Genomic DNA, 25,428 nt, shown 5'->3' on the forward strand with positions numbered 1-25,428 from the left:
GCCATCTCTCCCCATCCCATTGCCTAGGTCATCTCATCAGCAAATGCTCCTTCGTTTTGATCGATTTGCTGGTTTTCTGGATTTTCGCCATTAAAGTCTGTAGAAAAGTTTTAAAGGTCAGGATGCAAGAATAACGGTTATGCAGAGTAATAAAACTTAACTCAGGCAATTGAAGATGTAAAGATATAATCATCTCATATTAGAGGCATATCAAAGAAATTTAGCATATCAAGAAAGACATGGTATTTGGTGCAACAATAAGCAATAATATAGAGGTTTTTCTGATAGCACCTTTGAATTTGCAAAATAGGACTCTTTGTTCAATATGATTGTTCATTAGAGACTATTGCTCTAGTCATTAGAATCTAAGGTTCTAAAATCGTTTAGAGACTATGCTCTTCCCTTTCCTTCCCCATTAATTTCTATACACAATGATACCCATGTAGAATTATAACCTTCGAACTGTTTTTGTACGAGGATACCTTTCGCACTGTTTTTGTACGAGGAGTTCACGTAGTTCTTTTGACCTTCTCGCCCCTTTTTGGGTACGAGGGAAATGGTATCAAGGGTATATGAAACTATGGCCTTTAAATCATCTCCATCATAGGGTTGTGGGTTTTCAATGAAAGCCATGAATTGGATTCAAGAATCAAGAAACAAAAACATAAGAGGTTTTATCTAAATTTTCAAGAACTCTAGTTATAGTGTAGATTACAAAACATAATCCGAAATCTTGCCTTTGCCCTTGAATTGATGGATCTTGGTTTAATTGATTGATTGATTGATCGAAACTCGATGGATCTTGGAGTTGAAAGCCTTTCCTTCTTCTCCTTTCCTTAGGATTCTCCTCTCTCCTTAGGTCTCCTTAGGTTTTAGGGTTGGGTTTTTGATTTGTGAAGAAAATTAGGTTGTGATAGAGTATATATAGACATAAATCTATTTAGGGTTTGTTTGGCATTAAACACACCCAATAGGACGAAAAATCGGGCCCACAAAGTGTGTTTTCAAGCCCTCGGATTCTTCCTTTCGTAACATTCTCGGAGTTCCGAGTCATTTCTCGGAATTCCGAGAATTCTCGGAGTTCCGAGAAATCCTCTCGGAGTTCCGAGAATGGCAAACCGAAACTGATTTTTCTCGGAGTTCCGAGAAATAATTTTTTTTTTTTTTTTTTTTTTTTTTTAGGGTTGTTACACTATATGCACAAATATAATTAATGACTGTAAAACATATGGTGCATATACAATTGGACTACCTAATCAATTCCCAAAATTCTCTCCCTTTTGGCAACAACAAAAAGGTAGGGATTAACAAGTGAAAGTGCAAGTGGGGTGTCAAGATGAATAATATCTTGTCTAAGCTATGTGCCTTGTATATGATATACTATTCAAGCTCTAGTAATGCTTATCAAAGAGAAAACCAAAGTGAAATGCATGATAAGCCATTTTTTTTTTTTGATCGAATGATTCGCAAGTTAAGCACAAGAATAAGGGCAATAAACCATATGAGCATATCACACTGATCTATATAAGTGTGAATATATAACTATTTAGCTCACTCCCTATGAATTTTCCATTGGCCCTAGGTGAAACCTATGTTGTAGGGCATGACAGGGCAGAGTGATTGAAAAAAGGTGAATTATGTAAACACTTGGGCTTCATTGACAATTTGTTTAAAGCAAGTGAATATGATACCATTAAGCTCTCCCCCTATTTATCTGTCATTGGCCCTAGATGATTATACATTTGCAAGTGACATCTCCCCCTGAATATGTGCATCTAGTCTATATGTAATAATTTCAAGCACACAAGCCCTTGATTTTAATCACCTTAACCATTCCAATTTTTGCTCCATGCAAATGAAAAGTACAATTTGAATTAGAATGGATGATTATTAGACATAGGATTATAAAGATGAAGCAAATACAGTCTAATAAACACATGTATTAGAGAAAGACTGACAGACAAGAGAAGTACACATCCATGGCAACCAAGAGAACTCATGTATATATAAAGATAAGACAAGATAAGGTCCCATATACATGAATAAACGATGGAAGAGACACCCTCTTCACATCAAAACTACATGACAGAGATACACAAATAATGGGTGTGAGGAACAAGAACTCTTCACCACTACAATGGGTAAAATCACATAATCTCTGAACATGACAAACAAAATAAACCATAAAGCATAATGCCCCTCCGGGCAAATATCCTCTACATCTATAATCATGCCAAACAAGGCTTATACATCCACATATACATACACATAAACTGCCCCTAATGGGCATAACAATCTATCAACCAAAATATCAAGCCCACACTGGGCATCATCCACATATAATAAAGCTCATACTGGGCATACAGACCAAAACATAAAGCCCACATCGGGCATAAACATCCACTGAAGAAAATGAAAATACAAATATAGTCCAAAAGAGAAGATCAAGCAGCAAAAAGATGCGACTCCAATGTATTTGCTGCCGAGAAGATGCTGGAAATCTGTCACTCTTGAGGAGGAGGCTGATGCTTTCGAGATGGAGATTGGGAGGTGTAGTATCTGGTGGCCTGGCTCCTCTGATAAGCTTGCATCATCTCCCTATGCTGCCTTGACATAAGTTCCATGAGTCTCGCATGATCTGAGGCTCTCTGACTCTCTGCAGTCGTAAAGGCAGTAGCGAGGGACTCAACTCTAGTCGTGAGAGTGTCTTGGCCAATCCTCAAGGATGCAATAACTCTAGCAAGATCCTCATATGAGCCAGTAGTGGGAACTTGGCACTGTTGAGCCTGTGCCTGCTCATGTGTTCTACTCTGCTCCTGCATCAGGGCCACTCGTTCAGCTTCATCCACAGCCTCATTTATGTCATCTTGTGTGACCTTACTAGGACCACCTACTTCTGGTATAGGAATTCTCATAAGGGTAATGGTGGAGTGGTTGAGTGGTGGATCAGGTTTGTTGAGAAGGCTTTTTCCAGATTGATCTTATAGAGCCTTAGGAGCTTAGTAATCTGGATCCCATAAAGAAGACCACTTTGACCTCTCTTGACTGCCTCATCCATATAACCCAACATGATGAAGCGTAAATTTAATCGGATCTTCTTCATAATGCAGTGAATTAAGAGGGCTTCGAAGGGCTTTACAACATCAAAATTTCCTGCTCTAGGGGTGATGTTGTATGCCACAATTTTATGAATCACCCTAGCCGTATCATTCATTTTACTAGCTTGGATGTTTAACTTATCCTTTGGAGGAGGAACTCCTAATGTCCCATATACCTCTTCTCTTGGAAGGTGATTTTCTATTTCATCTTTCCCCCAAAAGAAAATCCTTCTCCCTGCATTAGGTATATCAAGCCAAGCACATAAATTCTTCAAATTTAACCCAAATTTGTCTCCTTGAAGGTGGGTATTCATAACTACACCTTGATGGGAAATATCCAAATTGGCATAAAACTACCTATCTCAGGATAGACTGGAGCGCTATAGACTAGAAAGAAGGACCAACCTTGGAATTCAAAAAGTGATAGAAGATCAAATTTGTCAAAGTCTTGGAAAATAACTTTTCGCCTCGAGATGACGACTTGATCCATGAAGGCCTTATAATGATCCTTGGCTTGCTTGTTGAAGAAGTGTTCGGTGGGGAACGCTTCTTCTTCCGGCTCGGTTCTAACTCGCTTGCCCTTTTGTGCGATGGATTTTCTTGAAGTCGACATTAAGGAGTTAGGGTTTTGAGAGAGATGAGAGAAATCGAGGTGAAAGATGAAGGATTAGGTGAAGGATGATGGAGGATGGAAGAAGAAAATGGAAACAAAGAGAAAATGAAAGATTTGAGGGAGATATGATGAGAAATGTGGAGAGAATGAGCTATGGAGTGATTTAATGTAGAAAAACAAATGAGGGAGATGAAGAAATGAGAAATGAAGGAAGAAGAATGGATCAACCTACCTAATACTTTTAATCTTCAAGATTCTTGACGGAAAATAGCTTGGGAGCGAAGAAGAGAGAAAACCTAGGATAGAAAGAAACGGCGGAAGTGAAAAAGTGATTCGCGGACGCCCTTTTTAAAAAGCAGTTTTCAACCGTCGCGATCGACTAGGCTATCGCGGTCGCCTGCCGTGACCCGCCTGTCCCTTTTTATTTTTCATTTTGCGACCATCCGCGGTCGGTCGCCGAGGGTCGGTTGCCCCCCGCGACTAACCATTTTATTTTATTTTTGTCCAGGTTGCCTTCCGCGGTTGCCCTCTGAGGCTCGGTCGACCACCACACCCCAGTTTTCAATTTCTTTATATTTTCAAGGGATTTTGTGGACAAATCGATTTTCTCCTATTTTTTTCGCCTTTATGGGATTCTAATGAACATGTAAACTCGATCCCTAGGCTATCTGAGGACATTTAAAAATTCATCTCTATTTTCATATCATTTAATGCTCAAGGTAATGAATGAACATATGTTTTCAATGAAGTTCAAAGTGGATGTGCTAAATGAATTTTGCTAGATATGGATGATTACATATGTTTACTATATGTCTAGCAAAATATTGTCAGGATAAGCTCTCCATTTGTGGATGCTAAGTGCATATGTGTGTGTTTTTGCACTTAGATGGATTTTCTTAAAAGATTTTCAACAATGCACAACATATAGTCTAAAGATGTAATTTCTTGTTTTCTTTGTAGAGTACAAGTGATATATGATATGATCATAAAGCTCAATAAGCAATGATACATTCTACTAAAAACATGACTAATGGTATGTATCTATGCTTAGTTATGAAATGATATATTATTAAAGCACAGGTGATCTAGATACAATGAATGCAGCATTGAAATAGTATCTAGAGAGAATTCATATGATATAGCAATTTAAGCACAACCCCATATATCAATGATTTCAAACAATGAGTCGAGTGGGGGATTTTGGAATCCAAATCACTTTGGTTCCTACAAGTTTGTTTGTGGGAGTGTATCTTTTCTTACCCATACAAACTTGTTTGATTTCACAAATCTAAACTTACACCTAGATTTGTGATGCTCTAATCTACCACAATATGAACATGAATAAGCAAGGGTAGATGAAGAGCAACTACAACCATAAGAATACATATGTGAACATATATGGTTGTCTTTATCTTCTTGTAATCTTTGGTCCTTTAATGAGAGTTCTTCATTTACTAATTTTATCTCATTCAAAATATTCCTTTTGATGAGATGAGTTAGCTTTTAATTGTTCTTCATTTACACAAACATTTTTATATTTTTCATTTAAATCCTTGTTTGTGTTTTCAAGGCTTTCTTTTTCTTTTCCAAGGATAGTGCATTGTTTAATTAAGTCGTCATTTTTGTTTATCAAGATTTTGCTCAAATGACTTAATTTTTCATTTCTTTCTAAACTTTCATTAACCTTCGATTTCAAAATTTCAATTTGTTTTTCTAAATCGAAAATTGAATGTTTGAAAGAATTTTCCTTTGCAAAAGAGTTTTGTAAAGTCTTTTTTTGTTCAGAAACAATATTGTTATCAATTGAGGAGAGACTACTATTTTTCTCATAAAAATTTTCAAGATTAGTCCAAATATCTTTTGCATTTGTACATGATGAAATTTTATTAAAAGCATTTGGACATAGTCCACCACATATTATAATAATAGCTTGTGAATTTAACAAAAATAATTTTGCATCTTTTTTAGTGAATTTCCTTAGAATAGAAAATCCCTTTTCAATGATATCTAAGATGTCAAAATCTATGGATTTGAGATAGGCAAACATTTTTACTTTCCAAGCTCTATAATTTGTTCCATCAAAGAATGGAGGAATTATAGCGGATTGTCCTAACTCAAAATCCATTTGGGTTGTCACGGATCTTTATCTCTTGTAGATTTTGAATTAAAAATCTCTTTAAGAGCCTATGCTCTGATACCAAATGAAACACAAGGTGACAACCCAAGAGGGGGGGGGGGGGGTGAATTGGCTAATTAAAAATTTGAGGCTTAATTAAGTGGATCAATTTACCAATTAAGCCTTAACAAGTCTAACCCTTGATCAATCAATAAATATAATGTAGGCTAGGGATTAGATATTACTTTATGCTTATATACTCCAACCCTTGTTCAATGGAACATAAACAAAAGTAAAGGGTAGAGATTACCAAACACCAAAGTGCAAAGAGAAAAAGAAGAGAAAGCATCCACAAGGCAAAAATTTTATAGTGGTTCGGTCACAACTTGACCTACTCCACTCTTCCAAGTTTTCCTCCTTGAGATTCTCCACTAACCAATAAGATTCTTTAATGGGCGAATTTCAAAGCCGTACACCAACTCTTTCAACTTCAAAGGGTACAAACCCTTTTTTCACAAAGCCTTGGCAAGGGGTCACTCCCTCTTACAACGTCTTCACCTTTCTTAACGGGCCGAAGAGTAGGACCCTCACAACGTCTTCACCTTTGTTACTGGGCCGAAAAGAAGACCCTCAAATACAATGAAGAATAAAAAGATCAAAACTCTCAATGCCTCTAGATTAAGCGGATTACAAATTTGATAGCTCACAAACACTCCAAGGAAGATAAAATGTAAAGCCTATGGAGTTCCTCTTGAAAGAATGTAAAAATACAAGTTCAAAGAGGTTTAACCTTTCATGTAAAAGTTTAAGTTCAAGAAGATAGGATTTGATCCTGCAAAAGATTTAGATAGTGTATATATAGCCCACAAGGAAATATGACCGTTTGGGGGTAAAACTGTAAAATAAGTCAACCTGCGCAAGCCCCAACGGCTCTATCTCCATGTCGCGACGGTCGACCGAGGCACGACGGTCGCCCGCCCTTATCGGACTCTCTATTTGAATTTCAAATTTCTTACCGGCGCGGTTGACAGGCCCTATGACGGTCGTCCGGCGAAGGCAATCTGTTTGAATAAAAATTCGGCTAAAAAACATTATCGTTGTCGATCGGACCAATGGCGGTCGTCCTCCAAGCCCAACCTGGATGGTTTCTAGATTTCCAGAAAACAAACCCGCGGTCTCCCGGCTTACCCCGGTCGACTGGCCTGTTAAATTTCGAGATGCCCTGGAATTCCAGGTAGCATCCCGTGGTCGCCCGGTCGATCGGCCCTAAGTAAAATTCTATTTCTAACTTTAAGATCCAGGGGCTTTGGGCTTTAGTCCTAGGTTTTCAAAAACATATTTGGGTGTGTGTATGGTTTTTAATGATATAAAAAGTTAATGAAAACCATTTGAATCTTGGCTCCTTTGCACTTCCTTGGACTTCTTTAACTTGAGGTGAACATCTTCAACTTGTCCATCGTGACCTATTTCTTGCCCATTCCGGTATCAGTCCATAGGGGCCCATTTCTTGCCCATTCCGACATCGGTCCATAGTAACCCATTTCCAGAATGGTCGATATTCAAAATCGGCCTAAATGTGACTCACTTATTCAGGGTTGAGTCAAATCCAGTTCATTGAAGCTCTTCGCGACTCATCTTTCATGTGGTTCTGGTGGGTCGTGGCATGGGTTTGATGATCTCATCCGTAGAGCTTCTCCCATTACCATGTGAAGGCTACATCCATTTCTTTCATCAGATAGTTTCTCCCAAGGCTCTTTCAGTTTTGCCTGAAGCAAATCATTCCAGCAAAGACTACTTGTTGTCAAGCTTCATCTTGACAGGAAAAGGCGTTACAAATTACATCCCACCTACTTTACTCGGTACACTCCTCTTTCCTAATACCCATTCACCCTATCTCCTCGGGTCCTTGTCTTTGCAAAATACTCAAATATCAGTCCTTGATTTGATAAGTGCACCCCTTCATTGTTTTAGTTCCCAACACTTATCTTCTCTACCTACCTATGCACCTTAAGATTAATAATTAAGACCCCATTTGCTTTCACCCAAAGGTCTACCCCCCAAATTTGTTATTTGCACCGCTAAAAAAAATTTCATAGTGTTGGTTACTTATGTTTGCCATTATTTTTCACAACCGCTAATTGTCGTTCCTCCTTTCAAATCTTAATTTCCTTTTTTAATTTCTGCTCTGATACATTGTAAAATGAGGAGATGATTTCACTAATTCTTGGATGATTTACATTGAGCACAAGGAGTGTTTTTTTAGAACCCTCAAATGGTAAACATAGCAAGAGAATTTGATAATTATGGAAAGACATTATCCTAATATAATTCACTTGCCTAATCAAATCAAATCTTCTAATCTCAGAATATTTGATCTTGATTTGATTTCATTCTCTAATATGCCCCCTCAAACGTGGATTGAAAATCCATATATGCTTGAGGGGGCATGCTAGAATATGTGGGATCCAATGGTTGGATTGGATTAAGATCTCGCCGTTTGATCATCTTGGGAGGTAGATTTGTTAAGTTGGCTAAATGAAGCAACTAGATAAATTAGGCAATGGATAGAAGAGGCAAGCAAGAGAGATTAGAAAGTAGATTTGATTAGGATTCTTTCTCTCCATAACTATCTTGATTTATTTCTATGCTTATCATGTAAGTGCTCTTTATAAGCACATCCTCTTGTTAATGAAAATAATCTAAGAATTAGTGAAATCTCCTAAATTTATCAGTAAGAAATGCAAATCTTGATCAAAACTTGCTGAACATAGAGAAAAACCAGTCTTTGCTGACACATAGCGGGAATGGATCTAAGACACAATCTGTAGAGATCATACGATATAAGATGGGAACAAATATTCAGATCACCCTAACAACAGATGTGAACAAACTGAGTGAGGATAGAGTTGCAAATTCTCAGATTGTCATTATCTGATGGCTGTGAGGAAGATGTTGAAAGACAAGGTTGGGCTAAAGGAAGGAATTTATCTCTTCCTTAAAAGGGTTGAAGAGGTTATTGAAAAGGTTCGTAAGGACAATGCTATGATGGCTGTCATGAATAGTGAGGAAATTAAAACTCTCGAACCCGAATTGGATAAAGATAAGGAAGAAACTGATGTAGAAGCTACTCAATAGACTGATCTAACACTTCAAAGTCAACACAAGAAGGAGAAATTTGTGTGGTTAAAACCCACTTGGGATGCTCTCCTGGTAACACTTTCCAGTGATTGACAGGTATTATTTGGAACATTAGAAGGATTGATAACTGTTCCTTCATCTGTTGACTAAAACATTTGATCAAATAGCATACCTTAGAGGGATTGGTAACCGTTCCTTTATTTTTTGACTAAAACATTTGATCAAAGAGCATACCTTATCAATTTGTGTCATATCTGAACCTATGTTTGGTATTGGCGCTATTTCCTGAATTGCCAATAAAATTGGTATGAATAATTCCTTTGCCTATGAGAACTGCCCCGGGATATGGTTCTTTTAGAAATGTAACACTAATTTTAACCCAGTGTTGTACATGGACCGAGATGCTACTATGATGTTAAAATTTAACAATATGGAAGTTTCTCTTAGAATCGTTTATGCTTATAATTCAAGGCAGGAGGCTGTTATGGAGTCATATTAAAGAACTCAACACTAATGTCAGCAATTCATGGTTTATGGGTATTTTGAGGTTGGATGAAAAGTTTGGTGGAAGACCTGCTAACACCAGCTATTAATGATTTTCAAGATGCGATTGATGTTTGTAGAGCAAGGAAGCAGGATTCTTCCCTGGGAGTGGGGAACCACGATTCCCCGGTTCTCGAATCCGAAATGGGAATCTTCTCGAATCCCCAAAAACTAGGAATCTCGGTTCGGATTCGCGAAAACCCGATTCCCACTTTTGGAAATCGCGGTTTATGATTCCCCTGAAACGCGATTCCCACTTTTGGGAACCACGGTTTATTGTTATGTGAAACGCGATTTCCCGGTGATTCCCCAGAGATTCCTCGTGCTCTGTTTCGTTGCTCATTTTGGGGGGATTGTAGGAGTTTCAAATGCTTGAGATCTTCCAAAGATCTCCCCAAAGCATGTTTGGTTGTCATTTAGACCTTTGACCACTAGACAACTTCTAGACATCATTATTGCTTTTTATACTAGGTGGCGCGTACGTGGCAGAGATATTTCCCCCATATTCTTCTCCCCTTGGTGAAATTTGAGGAGAAAATCTCAAGAAGTTCTTATCTTATTCTCTTTTCTCCCTTTGTCTCTCTTCCACCCTTCATTTTGGTAATGGCACCCTACATCTTACGCTAATCTTCTCGTGGATTGCTGTGTAACCAACGACCACGGTACCAATCTTCCGCTTTTCTCCTCCCCTTTGACCACATCTTCTACTAATTTCTCACCCAACTTCAAGCAACCAAATAGAGCATTGGCGATTCCCAGCTCCCCAACGATTCCCGGCGAATCTCCGGTGACTCTCCGACGACTTCACGATTCCCGCTTCTGACCACTCTGAGAGCCTTCGATTCCCGCTCTGGCAACCTTGTTGTAGAGTGGTCGTTAATAGCAATGGATCAATTGCATTCAGAGTACCAAGGTGAGTCATTTGTCTCGCACTTGTTTGGGCCACGGTCCTCTTATTTTATCTCTTAGAGAGTCTAATCGGTTACACAGAAGGCCTTTTAGATTTCAGAACATGTAAACTTTAAATGTGTAATTCGTGGGTCTTGTTAAAGATCAATGGCAGTCTCCTACCCAAGGTTTTTTAAATTTCGGTTTCGATTTCGGCTTCGGTTGCCATGTAAATGGATTGGTTTCGGTTTCAGTGGAAATCCGATAAAATCACAGAAACATATGGGAACATATGCAAATGGTAGAAATTTAAGATGAAACTTCAAGAAATGCTAGAATAAGCACTGACACATATTTTGAAATCATCACATAAGCATGAAAATCACCCATAATGGTTTAACGATATTGAACATCTAGTGCACTGTCGCACATGCCTAATAATTCAATACATACCACATTTCACATGTAATTCATTTAAATATTTATATATAATATATACAACACATTTCACATGCTGACCCTAACTAGTTTGGGACAAAGGCTTTGTTGAGTTGAGTTGAGATACAACACATTTCACATGCAATTCATATAAATATAATTAAGTAATGCATAATGATATGGTATACCACTATTGCATTTATGATTTTGGTTTCGAAGTGTTTCGGTTTCGATATCGTTTTGACGGGGATGAAAACGGAAACAATTTCAATGGAAATTTAAAACCACTTATGGCTCTTATGCTGAAAATGCTAAAAGGAAGTTTGAAGGAATGGAATAGAGCTTCTTTTGGAGATGTTTATCGAAATGTGAGAGATGCAAAAGACTTGACTGCTTTGGCTGAAAATTTGTATAATATCGATCCTTCTCAAGTCATTAAAACTATTATAGTGAATGCTATACAAAGGTTGGAGCAATCTCTCCTCATGGAAGAAATTTTCTTTAGACAAATCAAGAGGAAAGTGGCTGTAGGAGGGGGACAAAAATATGAAATTCTTTCATGCCTCCTTCGACTAGCAGAAAGTATGACACCATTAGAAAGATTCTAAACAATGATAATTGGGTGGGAGGATCCTAATACCATTTAAGATATTGCTTATGACTACTTTTTAAGTCCATATGGACTGGAGTGAGAGCTATCGTGGATGATGAAATAATGGATGTTATTCCTAAGGTGATCGATGAGGAAGATAACTTTATGCTTATTAATATCCTGCATGAGGATGAAGTGAGAAAGGTTGTTTTAAGTTTACCCCTGGAAGTGATCCAGGTCCAGATGGATTTGTTGGTTCTTCAAACATTGCTGGGAAGTGATCAAAGACGATCTTGTCAAATCAACCAAAAAATTCTTCAAGGGGTGTATACCTTTACTTTTATTTCATTGATTCCTTAAATTGACAACTCAAAGATGTTTTCGGATTATCGTTCTACCAACTTATGTAATCTTTGCTACAAAATCATCACGTAATCGATTGTAATATATAAGAACAAGGTTCTTTTGTCAATGGAAGGGAAACCATTGAAAATATTGCCACAACACCGGAAATTGTTCAAAATATTGACTAAAATGTGAGAGGGTCGAATGTGATTCTTAATGGCCTGGAAAAGGTTGGATTTAGCTTTGGAGAAATCTGATCAAAAGGATGTTAGATAACTGCTGGTTTTCGATTATGATAAGTTTTGAACCAATAGGGTATTTCAAATCTTTCCGAGGGATTAGACGAGGTGACCCTCTTTCCTCTTACCTTTTCATAATTGCTAAAGAGGTTGAGTAGAGGTTTAAGGCAGTTTTTCAAAGTGGTAAGGCTTATTTTTATCAGTTATCTAGATGGAGTTTGCCTATATCTGATTGCCTTTTTGCTAATGATACCATCAATTTTCTAAATTGCATCAAGATCCTTAGTAATGTCATTTATTTTTTATCCAATTGTGGAAGAGTTTCAAGGTAACTCATAAACAAGGAGAAAAGTTATTTTTAATGTCCAGTGAAGTTATTAGAGATCAGGCACAGAATCATTAAATCATTCTTGGGTCCTAGCCACAAAAGCTACCTATTATCTACTTTGGAGCTCCTCTTTACAAAACAAGGTTGAAGACAGAGCTATTCAAAAAGTTCAACATTAAAATCTGGAGCAGAGTTGAAGGTTTAGAAAGGGACGATACTTTCTCCAGGAGGAAACTCATTCTTTTGAACCACATTGTAACTTCCATGCCAATTTACATCTTATCGACTATGAATGCTCCTATACCTGTAATTAAAAGGTTTGAAAGCATTATGAGTAATTTTTTGGGGTCCAGTACGGAATATGGAAACAGACCGCATTGGATGGCTTGAGATAAGCTATGTAATAAAAAAAAGGAATCAATGTTAAGTCTTTTGTTGAAATTTGCGAGGCCTTTAGATTAAAATCTATTCATGGACTGAACATGAGATCTCTTCATGCTGCGAACTTAAGACAGCTGGTTATGTTATAAATGAAAACTTCTTATATTTTGTTCCTAAAGTTGCAGACTCTAAGATGTGGAAAGATATAATGAGCCCGAAATAAGTCTGGTTTTCTAATGAAAAATGGATAATTGGTAAGGAGAATAATCAGTTCTGTACCACCATTCAAAAAAAAAAAAAAATCAGTTCTGGACTGATAGATTGATTAGTAGCAGGCCATTTCTAGAATATGTTAATAACACATGTTTAAAGAACTCAAATTTGCTGGTCAAAGATTCTGTGGACTGCAATGGTGAGTAGGATTTAAACTCTTTGCTAATTTCTTGCCTTTTGTGAAGTGATAAAGAAGGTTAACATTTCAAACTGAGAAATCAACTTGTTTGTTTGCCAAGTAAATCTGGTTCCTTCTCTAGTTTTGCATGGATGTTATTATGGTCCAAACTAGTGGTAAAGCTTGTGCCAAGTTCATATGGAAGGTTTTTTTTTTTTTAAAACTAAAATCAGCTGTTTTTTTTATGGAAGCTGTTCAATAAAGCAATTTCAGTTGACAGCAGCATTAAGAACAAATCTGGACACCTGCATCTAAGTGGAATTGTTGCAACACCAGTCAAGAGGAAAACCTTGTTTATCCTTTAATTGATAGCAGTATGGCTAATGAAATGTTGAATTTTTTCTTTCGGAAGTTTGTCGTCTCATTAATCTAGTACCAAAGCATCCTGGGAGGCTTAATTATTGTATCAATTGTATTTTAGATGATGTAAAACTTCACATGGAAAAGTCTTCAGAATTATCCCCTCTTATCATTGCTGGGAGTTATAGAAGGAGAGATGCTCTAGATGCATGGGAGGTAAGTCCAAACCCATTCATACCATAATAAGATATTATTTTGGACGAGGTTAAACTCATTGAAAAGAATTTCAAGCTCAGTAAGGGTCTAATGACTGTTCTTTCATTGAGTCATTAGCACTATCTCATATTGGAATTAATCAAATTAAAGTGCCTTATGGTAAAGGCATTTGGGTGAAATGGAATAGACCTGAAGGGTCAACTATTAAGATGGATATTGACGGAGGACTTGGGTGACGGAGGAATCATTAGAGATAGTAGAACTAATCTACTTCTAGCTTTCTCACTTTTCTACCGTGTAGGCACTAAAATGCAAGCGAAGGGAAGAGCTCTTCTGGATGACCTCTTTTATAAGGCTCTTGAGATTAATGTTACAAGTAAATACATTGTATGCTCTGTATGTATTCTCAATATATATATATATATATATATATATATATATATATATATATATATATATATATATATATATATATATATATATATATAATATTTGCTATTCAATGTTGCTTTTACACTCTGATTATATATGATTTTTTTCTTGACTTTTGGTGAATGGATTGGAGTTACTTGCAACCTCAACATACAACGCTGTTATAACCTCAAGGGAAAAGTCCCAACTGTATGATGATATAACATGGTACTATACAATATAAAATATCATGGATATTAACTAACATAGTGATCTATATGATAATATCTTTTTTTTACCAGACATCATTTACTGCTTAATGTATTATTAAATATCTGTCATAGAACAAAAGGTTTATATAATATAATATTTTTTTCTAGATAATGCAAAACATGGCTGAAACATGTAGCCTTGTCCAATCATGTCAAATCTCTGATTGTTCATTTCAAGTTGGACTTATTCCAAATTGAGTTGCCTAGCTTATTGTGGAGGCTTTCACATGACAGAAATTGGCGTTTGGCCATTTTCATGAGCTGACATTTGATTTTGTACCATGGGCATTCTTTTGAAACCTTTGGTTCGCCTTTTAATGAAATTCGTATTATTCAGTCTTTTCATTTGGTTATGTATAATTTTGTCATTCTATATTCTTGAACCTCGAAATCAAATAGTATGAATGTATGATCACTTCAGGATTATATTCTATCCGTTTGTTGTGAGACAGATGGGGGCTTATATGCTGCAACTCCAGTTGATCCTGTTTTTATCTTGTTGCCCATTTTTGAAGAAGCTCGAATGAAGGTACTATATAATATGTAAATAGTGTTAGTTAAAGAGATTTTCTTGGTTGTTTATTGAGGACTATCATAATCATTGCAACTAATTGTTTATTATCTGCTTTCCATATTTCTTTGCCTTTAATTTCCTAGTGGAGGCACCACCTCTGAAACTCAATGGAAAAATTGTTTGTTTCTTGTGTGGCTTATAAATTATCTGTTTGTTGATCTAACGGATATTTAAGCGCATTATATAGGTTTTGTCTATTCATTGATTAGATGGTGTGGTCCTTAAAGGATTAAAATTTGGGGACATAACAAATTCAATTCTGGAATATTTGATTTTTTGAATCAAATTGAATCTAACTTTCACCAAACAATTCGAAATCTTTACGGAAAGGTCATCAATTTACTACCTTATTTTCAATTGACATGACATTTATGCCTTGAGAAATATAATGTGTTTTCATAATTTGATTGAATCTTCTTTTGGAATGGTGTAGCAGATGACTACAAGTGTCCTTGGCAAGGTAGGATGAGGCTTCCAAATTGAGAAGTTATGGTAGTTCAGGTATTAACAATTTAGAGGAGGTGAATCACATACTATTTTAACTTATGGTTTTGAGGATTTCTTCCCACTTTCTTCACCTTTCTTTTCTTTTCTTTTCTTTTCTTTTCCTATGCCTTCTTTCTTCTAATCCCACACCTCAAGTTTATTAGGATGGTCAAGGTGTACTTTAGCCCATGTAGGACCCATCACATTTCCTTACAAGTTACAACAAAACAACGACTGTTTAGAATTAGGAAACCTCTAGAGTCTAGATTTCTAAATGAGAGGAGAAGCGGGTCCCATAGGGCATTGGAAAATTTGTTTAGAATGAATTTACAACCAATGATACATGAAAGGGGTTTTCCTCTTGTTAAAGGTGGTTTATTAATTTGTGGCAATTTGCATTTCTAGTTTTTTTTTCATTAATTATATTCTCTAGACATGAAGGGCAGACGGATTGTATGGTGTTCGTGCGTATTTTTCCAAAACATATATTGGAAACAAAGGACAAATGGGTTCAGCCCTTTGGTGGTCCAAACCATTTATGTACTGGGCCTTATAATGAATGGGTCATTAGCAAAAATCTCATGTAGTGAACAATCCCAATCCTCTAATTTGTCAACTTTATTTTATTTTTTTGAAGCTTATAAGGCTTGCATTTTACACCCTTCGATCATAACAATTGGGGAAGTCCAATCAATAAGAATTTTGGGGCGCAAACAGTGGGCATCGGTTGATCCAGATAATATAGGCCGTTCACCCCACGGCTCGAACCAATCATCCTCCCACTCTCTAGATCCTAAAAAACATACAAAGAAGGAAAAAATGTTGCAAAACAATGAAGATCCTTAATCAAGTGGCTAACAGAAAGTAAGTTAATAGGGAAACGAGGAACACATAAGACATATGATAAATAGTGCTAGGGGAAAGAGAGGCGACCCCTACTCTAGAGACACGAGAGATGGTCCCATCAGCTAAAGTAACAGAAGTAACGGTCGACGAAGGTCGAAAGGCTGAAAGAATACTAGAGTCACCGGTCATATGATGTGAGGCACCTGAATCAATAAGCCACTGCCTAGAGGAAGAGACAGAGAGAGAGGGTGGGCTATCAGACGGATCCAAGGTGGCACTACTGGCATGCACAGTATGGGCAGTGGAGGAAGGAGCAGGGCTATCAGATGTCTCAACAGAAGCTGCCCCTGCTGTCCGATGGGGGCGCAACTCAGGATGAAGATCATAACAAAAGGCAACGGAGTGGCCTTTCTGACCACAATGAGTACAATGGCGAGAGCCATGACCACCAAAACAACAGCCTCCCCCTGAACCAGAAATACCACTAGAGCGATCACTACAGAAGCCATGCGCCTGTCTGAGCATCCATACATGTCGGAGTCGAACGCGAGGAGAGAGTCATAACGGAGCCCCCCATCAGGGAAACAACAACAAACCACCAACACGAAAGCACACCAAAGCGACGAAGCACAGCGTGGAGAACCGGCCGAACAACACGTCTCCAATAGAACAATAACAACCAACCAACCAACCAACAAGGTGGTAGCTCTAGCAACGACCAATCGACAACCACAACATGATCAACCAACAACAACATGGTAGACACACACAGCATCACACGGCTCTGATAAAACACGAAAATGTAGCCATGACAATGAGTATAGCAAGCCACAAACAACTACGCTGACAACTACTCACATCATGCACAAGCAGAGAACTACAAACGAACGACCAACAAAGAGGCGCAACTACATTAGCCAGAGTCGCTAACAACACAACACTCCATCAGAAACAATCAACCAAATAGAACTGATCACCATCAACGACAGACACTAAGAAATCTCTAATAACAATTCACGACGAATAATAAACCACCAACATACTCCAACATATGGATCACGACCAACCACTATCAATGGAAATCTTAGAACTACCGGCACCAAACAACCACATCCACTATCACCACAAACAACGAACCACAAAATCGCCACTAAGACCATAAAATCAAATCACCAACAACAGATCAACATAGCTCCACCACGAGGTCACCAACGGAAGACCCAACAGATGATGTCACCACTAATACCAACTACAAAAGAATCACCACCAACAACACAAGTAACGAGGAACAACCGATCACTACCAAAGGCAACAAAAAATTCTATCAGACATTTCATCAAACAGTTGGTGTGCATTTATATCACCAACAACCAAATTAGATTAGCACGCACATCAGCAAGTGCTATTCCGCACATAAGTGGATAGTTTTGGATAAATGGAGTCGACAACATCACATAAATGCTCCACAAAGGAGCGAAAAATACCAAACAGGGAATAATGCGGATTTATATCATGAACATGAAGGATTAGAAGAGGATTAAAATGGGATTAATGACTGATGAGAGTAGTAACGAATGAAATTCAAAGGAATAGGGTTTCTGATAGGGAGACAATAGAGACAAGAGAGTGAGCAGAGGGGCGGTTAGGATGTGGGGCTGAAAACACGAGAAAGGGTAAGGTTGGGAGGTGGCGGCTAGGGTTGTGATTGATATAAAACAAGCAAAAAAAGGAAAAAGGGAGGGGGGGGGGGGGGGGGGGGGGGGGGGGGGGGCGGGGGGTGGGTTGTTAGATGTAGGGTGAGGTAAAAGACAAGGAGAAAGAAAAATATATGGGAGAGTTAGGGTTTCTGTATGGATTAATGAAAAGTCCAAAAGAAAGAAAGAAGAAAAAAAGAGGGAAGATGAAAGCGAAATGAATCTTCTAACCTTTAGCTTTGATACCATGTTAGAGGTATCCTATCTTCCGCGAGAAGTGGAGAAGAGTTGAGAGAGAGTTGTGTTTCTCTCTCCCACATGAAAATGATTATATATATGTATCTAAAATAGGGTTACATGGAAAGTATTGAAATACCCCCACATAAGTGGGTCTGTGTAATACGCCCACTCTCAACAAATACTATACAAGTACCAATATCAGAATGTTTAAGCTAAGATTCAATGAAATGGTCCCGTCTTCTTACTGGTATTCTATATGATCCTAAGATTCAATGAAATCACTTTATATATTATATTTCAAGCGAGGCCACTTTACAATATCCTCTAATAGTCGTGTTTTTTTTTCTTTTATTAACTTTGTCAATTGTTCTATTAGTATCATATTATTTTGGTGCGGTAGGTTAACTTCTTATGCACGTTTCATTATTTTTCTGGCACTAATAGATCCAAATATTCATATTTGGCTCTATTTTTTTTCTACAGAAAGTTGATTTTGTTCTGCATGTTTCTTGGTAACATTGTCTTTTTTACTGCATTTAACAATTTTAAGTTGTGCTGTAACACTGACTAATTTCAAGGTAAGTGTTACCATATTGTGTTATATGTCTTTCTCTTCTATTTATTTTGCATTATTGAGTTGAAATGTAGCTGGTTAGTTACCACCTACTTTTTTAAATGCAGAAGGAGAATGATCATGGGATGTTTAGGCAATTAGACGAAATAATCTTTGTCAATAGTTATCCAGGATATCAACATTTGTTGGCGACTGCAGAAGCTTCTATGGAAGTAGTTTGTGAAGTAAGAGGTGACGGCCCTTTTTTCCCCTAGTTATCATAATGCAGCTTGCATTATGTGTTATATTATTGAGATGATACAATATGCTTTTGGACATAAAATAGTGCTAGTTCAATTTTGATCCTTTTCCTTTGACATGGTAAGTGTGAAATGCCTTTGGCAAGTGCCTTTTTTCCCGAGTTATGCAGTTGGTTCTATATTATTGTGATGGTACAATTTGTTCATTGACTCAAAATAGTACTAATTCCATTTAGATCCTTTTCCTTCGGTTGTTAGTGTGAAATTCCTTTGGTAAGCGTGAATTTCCTTTCAGATCCACCTTAAATAAGTCGGTATACAGAACACTTCTAATGTTAGATTATTATTATGTGTTGAAATTAGGTCTATTGGTTAGATGACTAATTTGCTCGAGCCCAATATAAATAATGTATATATTGACCTAATTATTATGAAATTAGGTCTCTTGTTATTGTTTGCTGTTAGTTACCTGATTACTTCATTTCATTCCATGGGAAAATCTGCTTGTCGATTCACTTACCCTTGATTTTGTGTTTTAAATCAATAATCTCACCAACTTCTAGAAAGAAAGGAATACAACTCTAAAAGGTTTGGAAAGTTTTATCATACTTTACTGTAGAAAAGTCAAACCCCTTACCGAAGATGGAAGAGAAAAAAGAAAAACTCCCAAAGAGAAATTGAAAAGAAATGAGTGAGAGAAAAATGATTACTTCTCTGTACTAACATGATTTTCTTAATTTCCGAAGTTACATATTTTTCAAGACTGCCACTAATTGGTGGAAAGCATAAGTTCTGATAACACAAAAATTCAAGAAAAAATACTTCAGACGTTGAAACACTAGTCCTCAACTTTCCCCCAAAGTAACCCTTCATTCCCAATTTGCCAAGCATCCCATTTAGGTGGCCTTTACGGCTTTGGTGAAGACATCAGCTACCTAGCTGGGCACTGGAATGAATGTATGAACATTGGTACATCGTAAACTAGCTGGGCAATGGAATGAATGTATGAACATTTGTACCTCGCGTCCACCCACCCTCACACACACCAACTCTCCTTGAAGAAGTGACAACTAAATTCAATATGTTTGGTTCTTTTGTAAAGAGCAGGTCTATATACTATATGAATAGCCATTTGATTTACACATTGAATTAGATAAGATAACCATCCTTGATTCCCCTTCTAATAAGTGCAGAGCTGTAGAATCTCACAAGTAACGTAAGGCATCATTATATTATGCTTCTGCACTTGTTCTAGCACATGTGGGCCGTCTCTTTTTTTTTACCTTGTTTTTTGGTACTTATGTTGGGATCGAACCCCCGACCTCAGGGTGAAAGAACATAATTTTTACTTTTTACCAGCTGAGCTAGAGGCGCAACCCCATATGGGCTGTTTCTTGCTTCTCCATGCTCAAAATTTCCACCAACATAAGTTCGTTAGCTTGAAGTTGACCACCTATCAAAGGGATACACAGCCAAATCAGCATATGAGAAAGCAAAATCTGAAGATGAAAATGATTTCCGAATAACACTCCTTGTCAAAGGTGACATTTATGATCTTAAAAGTCTCTACATGACATCCAAATGAGGCACATTGAGATTTTAATAAATAGATTGTACTCCAACGAGTGGATTTACGATGTATTTACTGTTAAATAATAAACTTTTATAATGTTATGTTTCAAAAACTCTAAAAGATTTTTCATTGAAATTTTTGGAAGAAACTCAAAGGAAAAAAGGAAAGAAAAAAAATCCTTATGCGGGTTCTTAATGGTATAACACCATAGGTAGGAAAGAATACACATGGGTCATATTGATTAGGAAGAACTCTGATCTATTCATGTCTAATCTAGTCTCCTAGTAGTGATTCTGTGTTACCTCAAACAAGCAACTGGTGTGCTATATGACCATCTCAACTTTTGCGTTGCATCAAAGCTATGGTCTACCTTTTCCACTTGACTCCTACACCTGAGTTCTTTAAGACTAATTAAATTGCATTGGCTCGCAATTGAATGAAAACTATACTTACCTAGTGCTATGCAAGAATCAAATAGATATGCCTCCTCTCATCATGTCACAATTGCATGAGTGACACAAGTCTCGTAATAAAGTCATCTAGAATTATTTATCGTGATGGATGCACTATGCTTCTCCAGTGCATTCATAATACACACACACACACGACCATTTGATGGGATAAATGTAAAAGGCTGTGAATCACATAATCCTACCATTACACATTCTAGAGAATCTCCTAGAGCAAAATTGTCTATGTTAGCGTTTTAATACTCACTCAGAATGAGAAGTCAGCCACGTTAATAGGGAATCAAAAAACAAGGATGCTGGTCAAAATGCGGCCAAGAAAAATCCTTGTCAACTTGGTGCAGATGCGGCCAAGAACGCGGTTGACGGGGAGTTAGGGAAAGTTAAACAGGAACACAAAGGGCTATTGCTGTAGGAAGAAATATCTTGGAGGCAAAAATCAAGGGTGAAATGGCTGGTGGAGGGTGATAAGAATACTGCTTATTTTCATGCTATGGCTAGTGCTAAAAGGAGGTCGAACATAATCGAATCTATCTCAGTAAATGGAGCTATAATTAGCTCCAAGGAAGAGGTATCTTCAGCCATAGTTGACTTTTATACTTCTCTGTATGCTTCAGAAGGAGTTCTTCGTCTCATTCCTGAAGAAGTGGAGTTCAAGAGTTTGAATCTGGAGGCTAGTTCAAATCTGGAACACCTTTTGAGGAAGAGGAAGTTAAAAGAGGTCTTTTTTCGATGCCTAAAGATTAAGCTCCTGGTCCTGATGGTTTTTATCTAGCTTTTTTCCAAGCTTGCTGGCCGGCTATGAAATGTGATATTCTACGATTCTTTAGAGAGTTCTATGATGGGCTGACTCTTGACTGAGGCACATGGGCTACTTTTATAACGTTAATACCCAAGCTCAACTAAGGTGTCTGATTTTCACCCGATAAGCTTGGTGGGGTGCTTGTACAAGTTGTTGGCTAAGGTGTTAGCTGATAGAATTAAAGTGGTGTTACCTCATATTATCTCGGATAGTCAGAGTGCTTTTGTCAGCAAGCAGCAAATTTTGGATTGTTCTTTAATTGCGAATGAAGTTATCGAATCTTATTCGAAAAGTGGAGCTGGAGGTGTGCTGTGTAAGTTAGACATGGAGAAAGCTTATGATAGAGTGGATTGGGATTGCTTAGATTTTTTTCTTGGTAGAATGGGTTTTGGAAATTGCTGGAGAGGTTGGATGAGAAGTTGTATTTCCTCTGCGTGGTTTTCCATTTTGGTAAATGGCTCTCCAAAAGGTTTTTTCAAGTCTTCTAGGGGTTTAAGGCAAGGGGATCCCCTTTCTCCTTTTCTTTTTGTCATCATTGCGGAAACTCTTAGTAGGTTGATGTGTAAAGGGTGTTGCTTGGGTCTGTTCGAGGGTTTTGTTATTGGATGTGATAGAGTGAAAGTTTCTCTTCTGCAATTTGCTGATGATTCCATCCTTTTCTGCGCCCCTGATAGGAATATGATTTTAAACTTGAAGGCTACTCTAAGATGCTATGAATTGGTCACTGGTCAAAGATCAAATTTTAGGAAATCTAGTTTGTTTGCTATTAATCTTCCTCCTTCAGAAGCTGATGAGTTTGCTAAGGTGATGGGGTGTAGGCTGGATCCCCTGCCTTCCTTGTATTTAGGGCTCCCATTGGGGGTGGGAAACCTGGAAAAGAGCTATGGACTCCTATAGTGGAAAGGATAGAAAGAAGATTGGAAACTTGGAAGAGGAATCTTGTTTCTAAAGGTGGGAGACTCATCTTGGTCAAGGCAGTGTTAGCTAACATACCAGTGTATTATTTATCTTTGTTCAATTGCTTGGTTAGTGTAGTGCTGAGGATAGAACAGATTCAAAGAAGATTTATTTGGGGAGGTGCTGATAGTAAGGGTGGTATACCCTTAGTAAAGTGGGAAAAAGTTTGTGTTCCGATAAAGAATGGTGGTCTGGGGATAAGGAAGTTGAGAGAGTTCAATCGTGCATTGTTGGGGAAGTAGCTTTGGCGTTTTGGTATGGAACAATCTTCTTTGTGGGTAAAGGTGATTGGCAGCAAATATGGCTTCTTAAATGGGAACTGGTGCTCGGAGGATTCTTATAGCAAGAAAGGTGGGATTGTTTGGCGAAACATTTTGAGGTTCAAGCAAAGTTTTGAGGTGGGTATTCAGTTTAAAGTTTACAAAGGGGATCATATAAAATTTTTGGTGGATGCTTGGTGCTCTGATGAACCCTTGAAGGCTCTTTTTCCTGATTTGTTTTCGGTGGCTTTGAATAAAGATGTGTTGGTGTGTGATTGCTTTGAGAGGGTGGACACCAGGGTGGTTTGGAAGCCTAGCTTTAGAAGGAATTTTTTTGACAGAGAGTTAAACTCCATTTCTCGGTTACTTCTTTTGATTGAGAATTGCTATCTAAAAAGAAGTGGTTTGGAAGCCTAGCTTTAGAAGGAATTTTTTTGACAGAGAGTTAAACTCCATTTCTCGGTTACTTCTTTTGATTGAGAATTGCTATCTAAAAAGAAGTGGGTTGGACAAAAGAATTTGGATCTGGGATCCATCCGGCTTCTTCTCTGTGAAATCCTTTTACTCTTGGTTAGTGCATGCTTCAGGTTCCCCTATTGCAGCTGAAGTTTGGAAATTCCTTGGGCCTCCATCAGTTTCCTTTTTTGGTTGGGCAGTTTGCTGTGGGAGGATTCAGATCATTGAATTTCTTAGAAAAATGGGTATGTGGCTGGTAGATTATTGTTCGCTTTGTATGGAAGATGGTGAATCTATTGATCATCTGTTTATTCATTGCAAGGTTGCAAGGGAGATTTGAGGCCTCATTTTGGATAGGTTTGGTATCTGTTGGATCTTCCCAAACTCTATACCAGAACTTGTGTTGAGTTGGGATTTTGCGCCTTGGAAGAAGAAAGGAGAATTGCTTTGGAAGCTGTGTTTGATAGCTTTGTGGTGGGTTATCTGGAAAGGAAGAAATTCGAGAGTTTTCAATGGAGTGGCTAAGTCATCTTACTGGTTATTTATGAAAATTATTGCTTTGGTTATTTTTTTGGGCGAAGAGTCTTCCTCAGTTTCAATTTGTTTCAGCTTTTGATCTATGGGAAGGCTGGAGAATTGTGTGTTGGGAAGGGGTGAGGAGAGAGAACATAGTTCAAAGATGGGAGGCACCTCATGAAGGGTATCTGCAAATAAAGTTTGACGGATTTAGTTTGGGTAATCCGGGCCCGGCTGGTATTGGTGGACTTGCTAGGGATTCCGCAGGGGTGGTGTCTTGGGCTTTTGCTGGCCAAATTTGTAGAAGCGATTCGTCTGAAGCAGAAGTAAAAGCGGCTTTTCAAGGAATGAAACATCTGTGTAGGGATATGTTTGATAAAGTGATTGTGGAAGGTGATTCTTCTAACGTAATCAGTTGGTTATCTGGGAAGATTGCACCTCCGTGGAGATTTCTTAGCTTCTTTGAGGAGATCGCTGATCTTGTTTCAGGTTCATCCATAGTGTTTAAATTTGTTAGAAGATCAGCCAATGGTGAAGTTGATTCCCTTGCTAGATCAGGTGTCCATAAAGAGGGTCTGGAATGGTTTGATTATCTCCCTCCGTGAAATGTATTTTTAGTCCATTTGATGTAACTTTTCTCTTTCTTTGTAATAATGTGGACCATCTCAGTTCCATTCTTTCAATATATTGTCATTTCAAAAAAAAAGAAAAGAACTCGGTTGACGGGGATTAGTACTCGGTTGACGTGGTCATAACTAGGGAGATTCATATAGAAGTTTTTATTGACTCTGGGGGCGAAAATGTGGAATGCGGCGCGATAAAGCGTGGAACATGGCCAAGGGAAAAGTGAGTCGACTCTGGGGAGTCCACCATAACGCGGGGGAGTTTTAAAACTATGATTGACAGTCAATTTTTCACTATCTCAGTCGAGTTAAAGCAGTTTTGTTTGACTTGATAGGGAAAAAATCGGATTTGGACGATAACTCAACCAAGGTGGGAGGACTCGGGCGAGTTGGTGATTCACACGTGATGCTTTAAAGAGTGGTCCAACTCTCAGGTCAAGTCCTCCAAAGAATGACAGTAGAGCTTTGGCAACCTCAACCTTTAATTTCGAATTTTTTTTTCTTTATATTTCCAGTGTCTTATAGACAATTTGAATTTTTATCCTTTATGTTTCTCATTTTGAAACTAACTGTGGCAGTATTGAATGAATAGAAACCCAAAAATATTGAGCAAAAGCTGGCCCCTGATTAACCAATGTAGTTTCCCATAGACTATGTGTCTTTATAGAATCTCTCTTACAACCGGTTCTTTATAATCTATTGCGCCTACTTGTTTCTTGTCTTCATATAATATCTCTTACAAATGGTTCTTG

General features: G+C 37.7%; 1 protein-coding gene across 2 annotated transcripts in view; it reads left to right on the forward strand.

The window, feature by feature from the left end:
• Positions 1–25,428, forward strand: part of LOC143861747 (uncharacterized) — an 84,772-nt gene that overhangs the window by 25,779 nt on the left and 33,565 nt on the right. For both annotated transcript variants that reach the window (XM_077372640.1, XM_077372641.1), the window contains 2 exons: positions 14,822–14,898; positions 18,891–19,014. In XM_077372640.1, the coding sequence (XP_077228755.1) occupies positions 14,822–14,898; positions 18,891–19,014 (201 nt within the window). The remainder of the gene's footprint in view (positions 1–14,821; positions 14,899–18,890; positions 19,015–25,428) is intronic.

This window comes from Tasmannia lanceolata, unplaced genomic scaffold (assembly GCF_043159265.1).
Source record: "Tasmannia lanceolata isolate RefF3 unplaced genomic scaffold, GAP_Taslan_0.1 ptg000037l, whole genome shotgun sequence".
In the NCBI taxonomy this organism is placed as follows: Eukaryota; Viridiplantae; Streptophyta; class Magnoliopsida; order Canellales; family Winteraceae; genus Tasmannia; species Tasmannia lanceolata.